This window comes from Montipora foliosa, chromosome 14 (genome assembly GCF_036669935.1).
Source record: "Montipora foliosa isolate CH-2021 chromosome 14, ASM3666993v2, whole genome shotgun sequence".
NCBI classification, from domain to species: domain Eukaryota; kingdom Metazoa; phylum Cnidaria; class Anthozoa; order Scleractinia; family Acroporidae; genus Montipora; species Montipora foliosa.
This window is the reverse complement of record NC_090882.1, coordinates 3,692,599-3,702,489: the sequence shown is the minus strand read 5'-3', so window position 1 is coordinate 3,702,489 and position 9,891 is coordinate 3,692,599. Positions and strand designations below refer to the sequence as shown.

Below are 9,891 nucleotides of genomic sequence, written 5' to 3'. Positions count from 1 at the left end.
CTGTCTCAATTTTTTATTAACCCTTCCCCTTGTGGGGCCTATAGATTTTAATCTGTCTAGCACCAGACAGTTTTCAAGGGCGTAGCTAGGGGGGTCCTGGGGTGCTCGTGACCCCCCTTTGTAAGTCTCTTTTTTTAAGCAGACAACCTACATGTACAATATTCAGGTGGCGAAAACGCCACAATCTGGTGAGTACCCCCTGTTTGACATTCTGTATTCCCTGTGGCATAAAAATAACAATAGCTCTAATTAGCATGAGACAAGCAAAACCTGTAGGATTCTGGTACTTGAAGTCAAATGGCACCATCATGAAAATGTCCTCATGTCTCTTATAGACACCTGAAAAATTCAGCCAGCTTCAATGGGATTCAAACCCACGACACATGTATTTCTTTCAACAGGGGCTTATCTTTTAAAAATAACAATCTTACAAGATATATTTTTAACGTTAATTTATTTATGCACAAAAAGTCAGAATATTCTACAAAACAATAAATTATTAGTATTATTAGTTCAAATCAAAGTTGATTTCTTTTTTAAATACCTGCATGAAACTCATCCAAATACACAGAAAAAGACAAGCATGCCGTCTTTACATCATATGATTTTTCCACTAAATAAAAACAGACTTTATATATGACCAAAGCCCCAGTTTTTACTATTTGATATAAATACCATATGCCCTAATTACACTGTAGCAATAGCAAAGTAAAGAGACCTTGTTTCTTTTCACAATGAAATTTAAGGTTTGAAGCTTGTACAATTTTGTATAGAAAGTAACAATAATTAATTCAAAATGGACACCTATTGTACAGGTTCCAGGAAATATTTCTATCCTTTATATCCTGTATCCTTTTGTCAAGTTCAAACTTCCTTTCCTTAAAAAATCTGGCTTTTACTTGCATAAAAAGACACCTAGAACAGCAAATATTTCTTCTGTAATACTAATGACAAAAGGTTACATTAAACCAGGGGATAACTAGCAGCTGTGGCAACACCACATTTATTGTCCGCATTTCTTGCAATCTTGATGTATCCTTCATCACCCCACAGGGGTCCCCAGCTGAAAGATAAAGTTATCAAGATGTTGAGAAAGTTGTAATGGCCAGACAGTGGAGCTGGGGTGTGGAAAGCAATGATGGCAAGGCAAGTGTGCTGTTTGATGCACATGGACCAGCAGGTACAAAACATTGGTCAAAGGTCTTGGGTCAAAAATACAAATTTTGAACACTCCTTTTGTATGAAATTACACTCTCAGTGAGGAGTGCTGACATCAACTTGGGCCTATATCCCTTGTATTTTATTGTTTCATTTAAGAGTAAATCTTAGTCACAAATAAGATGGAGATGCTTTTTGGGTTCATTAGGGCTACAACTGTTCTTCAGAATCCCACATGGAGGGGCAGAGATGCCAGTACTTGGGCCTGGAATGAGGCTCTGAGTGGGGCCTAGAAAGTGGATTTTCTCATGTGTTGAAAATGGCAGATGACCTTGAGATTTTGTTGTGTTTGAGGTAATGGTAAGGATGGGGTACTCATTGTACCTTTAAGGGGTTAAAAAAGCGGTTTTGGCGCCTCTTAGCGTGTTCAGGCTCAAAAGGTCCACAGCAGGAGCTTTTTTGGTACCTTTTAGGGTATAGAGCTGAAAAATGGGCAGAGAGGTTTTGTTGATATTGGGCTGCTCCCCATCTTGCATCCTGCGAAGGGCGGTTTTGTTTAGTCTCAATAAAGCCTCTGCCTGTGACAAACAGTTAGTTTCAGTGTCTTCTGTTTAGTGTTCAGTTTTGGATGTTAGGAGGGAAATTGTCTGGGAAATGGATTGTATTCAAAACAATGCCAACAGACTTCAAACAAACCTGTTTTTCACAAGCCAGTAGTCTTGACCATATTCACTTCCATAGCCCACAACAAGAACTCCATGATCCAAATTTGTGCTGCTGCACGCTGGTTCGTCATACACGCCTGTGCGATAAAACTGAAAGGACATGTGGCTAGCATCAATTGCCACTGATATAGGACCCACAGAACCAGATGCTGCCTTGAGCAAGGTTTCATTACCAGATGGGATATCCACAAAACCAGTGACAGAAGCACCCACATCAGATGCATTGAAATGGCATCTTTCTGCCTAGAAAAGAAAAAAGAGAGACCACTTTTAAAACTTCATTTCAAATGCTAAGTGAAAAGAAATGTCACTCCACTTTTGACAAGTTTTGATTCTCACCACGCCTTCATACGGGTAGCTCGCTTCAGTATCAATTCCATCATTGCTCCTGATGTACTTAAAAGCATTGTCCATCAGACCTCCTTGGCAACCTTGATTTCCATAAGAAGTTGAACAGTCCACTAGATTTTGTTCACTAAGAGACACCAGTTTGCCAGTTTTCCTGAAGTTTTGTCCCTCCAGAGATCCAGTCTGCATTTAATACAAAGTACTTTAATTTTCATTATTAGATGGCTAGTGTTTCTGGCCGATATAATGCGTGCTGTGATTGGCTAAGAGCAGCTAAGCACTAAAGCATTATTCTCCTGTAAATTTAAGGTTATTATTATTTGCCATACCCAGGTAAAAATCCAACGTTGGATCCCTTCTTTCAACAGGACCTTGACAGGATCTTGAGCTTAAATGCTCCATGTACACGAGATCCTGTACAAGATCTTACATAAGATCTCATAGGATCTTAAACATGATCGTATAGGTTCCTGTAATATCCTGTAAGTTGTGAGGAATGGCAAATAAATAAAGAGACAACATATAACTTTGATGTGGTGTGTTCATATTTTCTTCCATAAAACTTGAGATTACTTTGCTCATTTCACATTTCCTGGTTTGCAAAGAACAGGAGAGAACCGTGTAGTCGGAAATGTATGTATGGACTCTAATCGAATTCTGTCATGGGCAGGAAGATCATACTGCCCATGTGGTTTGTCCACCTATATTCATAGGATTGTCATTAGGTAATCACATGAAAAGCTTGTTTACAATGAAGGCTTAATCAATCTTGTGGCTCAACTGTATTGAAGAAAAAATCTTGAATGAGATTAAGAGATGTGATTAAAAAACTATCATCTTTATTATCATCATCATCATTATTATTATTATTACTATTATTATTATTATTATTATTATTATTATTATATATAATATTTTATCCCATGATACTGTCAGGTCATCCCTTGGGGACAAAGGGATGGCAAATTGGTACATGTATATGGAGGTATATCTATAACAAAATTTAAAATAAAATTGTCCAAATCATGAATGCATCAATCCAAAACTGACTGGCAACAAGCCGATTTTGCAAACGGCCATCACGGAAAGAGGCATAATGCAGAGAGGCATAACACAAAGAGGCATAATGCAAATAGCTTTAACGCAAATAGCCATAATGCAAGTAGGCACCATGCAAAAAGGCATGATGCAAAGACGCATAATGCAAATGGCCATAGCGCAAAAAGGATAAGGCAATGAGGCATAACGCAGAGGCATAACTTAAACAGGAAGAAAAAGTTTGATAGCGATTATATGTTCTTTCGCTTGAAAAATCAGTTGACGTTTTTTTTAGAGCTGAAATTATTTACGGAGAACAAAGCTAGTCTCCATTCTTCAACCGGCCTTTGTGTTATGGCTATTTTACGTTATTCTTTTTGCATTACGAGTAATTGCATTATGCCTCTTTGAGTTATTCCTCTTTACGTTATGGCTGTTTGCATTATGGCTATTTGTGTTATGGCTGTTTGCATTATGCCTTTTTGCGTTATGGCTATTTTTGTTATGCCTCTTTGCGTTATGCCTCTCTGTATTATGCCTCTTTCTGTGATGGCCATTTGCAGAATCGGCTTGTTGCCATTCAGCTTTGGACTGATGCATTCATAATTTGGACGATTTTATTTCAAATACTGATCATTGAATTTTGTCATAGATATACCTCCATAAATGTACACCACCAATGTCATCAGGAATCATATCCTTGTTGATGGCTAATTGCCAAAGGTAATAGTGGGTTAGGTTTGTACTGGTTCTGTACACTGCCCCAAAGGTGTAGTGTACAGAACCAGTAACAATATTCTCAATTTTCTCCTGACATGTCAAATCCAACAATGTCACTTATTCCAATGGAGTGGCTGAAACAGGTATTTTCCTGTCGGTCATGTATTGGGATTCAAGGAGGACATCTAGTTTATTAGTTACCGGTAGGCGCTCATATTGGTAACGCAAAGGGGATCCAGATCGATGATTAATTAAGATCTGAAGAGAGTAAATATATAACTGGCACTCTTGGGAGGGAAGAACGTGACTGACCGTGCTAAAGGCCCAACATGATCCACAATGTCCTTGGTTTTTTACGGGAGTCACATATCCTGCTTCTCTCCAATCAACACTTGCTGGAAGCTTGAGATTTGATGGTGGGAGAAATGTAGTAGCCTTTTCCTCAGAATCCTCAAATTTTGTTGTCATCTTATATCCATTGAGCATCTGTTTCATCTCTTGTGATGTCTTTAAAAGAGAGACCAAAGGTATTCAAATAAATCCAAATTTGAGACACTAAATCACCAGAAAAGAAGACATTTAAGCTTGTATATGTATGTAAATAATGTTGAGAGTAACTTTGGCCACATGGTGATTGGCTCCATCTAACAGAACTACAGAAAATCACATTGAATCAGTCTTATCATCAAATAACTGTACAAAACAGCATGGTATTTTCCCTCATTCATTCAAAACTTGAACATACTCCACAATGTTAAACCCCTTCCAGAATGGATGTGGATTCTCCACATCCAAATCCTGTAACACAAAGTGGATTTGTCTTTGGTAATCCCTGATTCACCTATTTGTGTGTTGCTTGCTCTGAGTTCAAGATTTCTCAGTATTTGATTTCAAGCATTTACTCCTCTGATCACTGCTTGCAAGTTGTATTTGAGTACATCTATAATTGTCTTAAAAATGCATTAGGCACATAGCCATCGAGTGCCAAGTGTTTCTTAAATGCAGTCGATGTCAAACCCACATGGCTATCTGATTACCAGTTTGGATGACTTAGTTACCTACCGTAACTAGTATCAAGATTTTCATAGTTTTGCTGTAGCTTACACTATGAGCACTAATATTATTCTGAGTACACTGAATTCATCAGCGAAAATATAACTATCTAGTTCTTTCATTAACCCCACCTGAAATTCACCATGTCCTTTATTCAGTAGTTACATATGTACAATGTATGTCAACTATCAATCATATCCTACCATATCTCCAAGATGATTCATAGCCAATTTATAATTGTGGACGTCATTGTGAGAGACGATTCTTTTGAGGTTGTCTTGCCAAATGAAATTGCGCACTCTCTCTTCCCCAACATCACCATAGCTTTTTCTGTGAAAAGATTTCCATGCTTTCCAGTTTGGATCTTTGAGAGGATCATCATATACATGTAGCTGGGCAGGCCAGGCAGCAGCAACTGAGAGGCAGAACGTGAGAAAAACTATGCACTGCATGATGAACCTGATATGAAATAACAGAACAGAATATGATGTGTTAATTTAACATAAAGGATGGTTGACCTTTTAGAAGAAAACTTATTTTCAGTTGATTTGAATAATCAAGGTTTTCAAGATTACTGCTGTCAAACTATTTTGGAGAATGTACACAGTCATTTGACCCTTGCTGCACTTTACAGTACCTTTGACCTGTCGACACCAACAATCCTGTTGATACATTAAACCAGTGTTTTGAGGTGATAAAAAAGGTTGGAGAAACAAACCATTGTAAAACTTCACGACACACCTTGAGCTTCCTGCCCATCATCAGTGGACAAAAAATAATTTGTTGCAGGCATAACAGTTAAAGGGACACTTGTTTTTTTCAAGATTATTGTTTTGGCAATTTGCAGTAAATTTTTGATGATGCTTGTCCTCCTTACTTTTTTTCTTGTCATGCTTTTTGGCACTTCCATAAAGAAATATTGGTAGAAGAAAATACTCAATATTTTTGCATTTTACTTTTGCAACTTTAAGTTTGCAATTAGTTCAGTTTACTTTTAGTTTGCAGTTTTAGTTTCCAACTTTTTTACCACAAAACATTAACAATGCTGGTCTACAATCTTGGACAGGATAAAATGGAACAGAAATGCCCCCATCCCCCATAATCAAAGATGAAGCTGCACGAAGGCCATGATGAGCCATTTCCCATCATTGATTTTGGTCTCAATTTTCCATTTAATTTGGTAGTTCCCAGTCCTTGTGAGACAGCCATACAAAATACAGGGCTTCTGATAGGATGCGGAAAAAAATTAAAGATTATGCGGAAATTTTTGGCCATATTATGCGTAAACATGCGTAATTATGCGGAGGATTGCGGAGGATGCGGATTTTAGGGAATTATGCGGATCCGCATCGCCGCATCCTGTCAGATGCCATGAAAATATGTTCAAAGGTTTTTGAAATAAAAAGTTCTTTCTAGCCTTTACACATGAGAAATAATCAGTAAAACGTCTAACATTTTCTGACAGAGAGTTAATTAAAAGATCTTGCAGTGTAATGCGCAGCACGGGTTTGAGTTCTGTTCTGTCTGTACATACAAGCATATCTCTCAAGGATCACGACGAGAGATGAGAATCGCGTGACCGTGGATGTTAGAAATTCAGAACTAAACAAATAAATTGTATAAATGGCAAGTATTCTCAGTATTCTCATATTCTTTAGTACCTTTTCTGGATTGTAGTCTCCTATATTTATAGCCCTTTCAAAATTTTAAAGTCGTCGGCTAACAATCAATGTAAAAACTCTCTCAGCTTTTGAAATACATAGAGTAAATACAATCACACCGGCTGACATTGAACATTTTTACGTCCTTGAAAATTAAACTCGTCATCAAAAAAATCGAATGCAAGATATCAACGAACATTGATATCACGAACCTTTGCATTAGATCGCACCTGCGGACGTTAAACAACCGATTGTTTACATATTTTAAAACGCTGTTATTTGAAAAAGATCGCCCAAATACTTTAAAGATTCTCACCAGACTGTAAACACTCACCTAAGAAAATCCTTCCAAAGACAACGACCATAAACTCGTTAAAGCTAAATAACGTTTCACAATTGAATGAAAGAACGTGCGATGGACCTTTCACAAACTTCCTTCACTTAACTCATGCGGTTTCATGAGGCCGGCATCCTTCATCTCTGCTCTCTTTACGATTGGCTAATTACATTTTCGCGTATTCTGATTGGCTAATCAACCACTGCATCAGACAGTCAGTCAAGTCACAAGACTCTCACAAGATTTTTCCCGCGGTTATTGGGCACTATCAAAAATACCATAATACTCTTTGTTTGTCCCCACAAAATTTTGCACAAGCATTGTTTTTCTTACAAGGGTCCCAAGAGAAACTAGAAATAATACTTATGCAAAATTTTGGGGGAACAAACAAAGAGTATTATCAATGAACGAAGTGATGTATGAAATGAATCATTTACTGAACTGCGGATATGAAATCAATGATCCCGCTCGCAGTTGTGGACGCAATTTTAGCAATTACGTAGAAGAAGCCTGAAAAATTTATATTCAGGATTTCAACGGATTTCACAAACTTCCCTTTACTCTACTCATGCGGAAGATTGTTCTCATGCGGCCGGCTTCCCTCATCTCTGGCCTCTTTACGATTGGCTGATTACATTTTTGCGTATTCTGATTGGCTAATCAACCATTGCATCAGACAATCAGTCAAGTCACAAGTCTCTCACAAGATTTTTCCCGCGCGTATTAGGCACTATCAAAAATACCATAATACTCTTTGTTTGTCCCCACAAAATTTTGCACAAGCATTGTTTTTCTTACAAGGGTCCCAAGAGAAACTAGAAATAATACTTATGCAAAATTTTGGGGGAACAAACAAAGAGTATTATCAATGAACGAAGTGATGTATGAAATAAATCATTTACTGAACTGCGGATATGAAATCAATGATCCCGCTCGCAGTTGTGGACGCAATTTTAGCAATTACGTAGAAGAAGCCTGAAAAATTTATATTCAGGATTTCAACGGATTTCACAAACTTCCCTTTACTCTACTCATGCGGAAGATTGTTCTCATGCGGCCGGCTTCCCTCATCTCTGGCCTCTTTACGATTGGCTGATTACATTTTTGCGTATTCTGATTGGCTAATCAACCATTGCATCAGACAATCAGTCAAGTCACAAGTCTCTCACAAGATTTTTCCCGCGCGTATTAGGCACTATCAAAAATACCATAATACTCTTTGTTTGTCCCCACAAAATTTTGCACAAGCATTGTTTTTCTTACATGGGTCCCAAGAGAAACTAGAAATAATACTTATGCAAAATTTTGGGGGAACAAACAAAGAGTATTATCAATGAACGAAGTGATGTATGAAATAAATCATTTACTGAACTGCGGATATGAAATCAATGATCCCGCTCGCAGTTGTGGACGCAATTTTAGCAATTACGTAGAAGAAGCCTGAAAAATTTATATTCAGGATTTCAACGGATTTCACAAACTTCCCTTTACTCTACTCATGCAGAAGATTGTTCTCATGCGGCCGGCTTCCCTCATCTCTGGCCTCTTTACGATTGGCTGATTACATTTTTGCGTATTCTGATTGGCTAATCAACCATTGCATCAGACAATCAGTCAAGTCACAAGTCTCTCACAAGATTTTTCCCGCGCGTATTAGGCACTATCAAAAATACCATAATACTCTTTGTTTGTCCCCACAAAATTTTGCACAAGCATTGTTTTTCTTACAAGGGTCCCAAGAGAAACTAGAAATAATACTTATGCAAAATTTTGGGGGAACAAACAAAGAGTATTATCAATGAACGAAGTGATGTATGAAATAAATCATTTACTGAACTGCGGATATAAAATCAATGATCCCGCTCGCAGTTGTGGACGCAATTTTAGCAATTACGTAGAAGAAGCCTGAAAAATTTATATTCAGGATTTCAACGGATTTCACAAACTTCCCTTTACTCTACTCATGCGGAAGATTGTTCTCATGCGGCCGCCTTCCCTCATCTCTGGCCTCTTTACGATTGGCTGATTACATTTTTGCGTATTCTGATTGGCTAATCAACCATTGCATCAGACAATCAGTCAAGTCACAAGTCTCTCACAAGATTTTTCCCACGCGTATTAGGCACTATCAAAAATACCATAATACTCTTTGTTTGTCCCCACAAAATTTTGCACAAGCATTGTTTTTCTCACAAGGTGCCCAAGAGAAACTAGAAACAATGCTTATGCAAAATTTTGGAGGAACAAACAAAGAGTATTATCAATGAACGAAGTGATGTATGAAATGAATCATTTACTGAACTGCGGATATGAAATCAATGATCCCGCTCGCAGTTGTGGACGCAATTTTAGCAATTGCGTAGAGAAGCCTGAAAAATTCAGGATTTCAACGGATTTCACAAACTTTCCTTCACTCTACTCATGCGGAATTGTTCTCATGCGGCCGGCTTCCCTCATCTCTGGTCTCTTTACGATTGGCTGATTACATTTTTGCGTATTCTGATTGGCTAATCAACCATTGCATCAGACAATCAGTCAAGTCACAAGTCTCTCACAAGATTTTTCCCGCGCGTATTAGGCACTATCAAAAATACCATAATACTCTTTGTTTGTCCCCACAAAATTTTGCACAAGCATTGTTTTTCTTACAAGGGTCCCAAGAGAAACTAGAAACAATACTTATGCAAAATTTTGGGGGAACAAACAAAGAGTATTATCAATGAACGAAGTGATGTATGAAATGAATCATTTACTGAAATCAATGATCCTCGCAGTTGTGGACGCAATTTTAGCAATTGCGTAGAGAAGCCTGAAAAATCAACTGAGCTAATGTTCCTGTGAGGAATGAATC

The 9,891-nt window shown here is 37.8% G+C and overlaps 1 protein-coding gene across 1 annotated transcript; it reads right to left on the bottom strand.

The window, feature by feature from the left end:
• Positions 1 to 437: 437 nt before the first annotated feature.
• LOC137985086 (cathepsin L-like) lies at positions 438 to 7,173 on the bottom strand. The gene is made up of 6 exons (XM_068832548.1): positions 7,038 to 7,173; positions 5,246 to 5,501; positions 4,302 to 4,496; positions 2,223 to 2,414; positions 1,855 to 2,126; positions 438 to 1,063 (listed from the first exon to the last, which is right to left on the bottom strand). Exons 2-6 carry the CDS (start codon positions 5,492 to 5,494, stop codon positions 964 to 966), a joined length of 1,008 nt encoding a protein of 335 aa, XP_068688649.1. The 5' UTR covers positions 5,495 to 5,501; positions 7,038 to 7,173; the 3' UTR covers positions 438 to 963.
• Positions 7,174 to 9,891: the final 2,718 nt, after the last annotated feature.

Excerpts from the sequence above, each read along its gene's own strand:
- LOC137985086 (XM_068832548.1), bottom strand. The coding sequence starts at position 5,494 with ATGCAGTGCATAGTTTTTCTCACGTTCTGCCTCTCAGTTGCTGCTGCC. Across the intron at positions 4,497-5,245 it reads TGAATCATCTTGGAGATATG|ACATCACAAGAGATGAAACA; the intron begins GTAGGATATGAT and ends TCTCTTTTAAAG. Across the intron at positions 2,415-4,301 it reads CATGTTGGGCCTTTAGCACG|ACTGGATCTCTGGAGGGACA; the intron begins GTCAGTCACGTT and ends TATTAAATGCAG.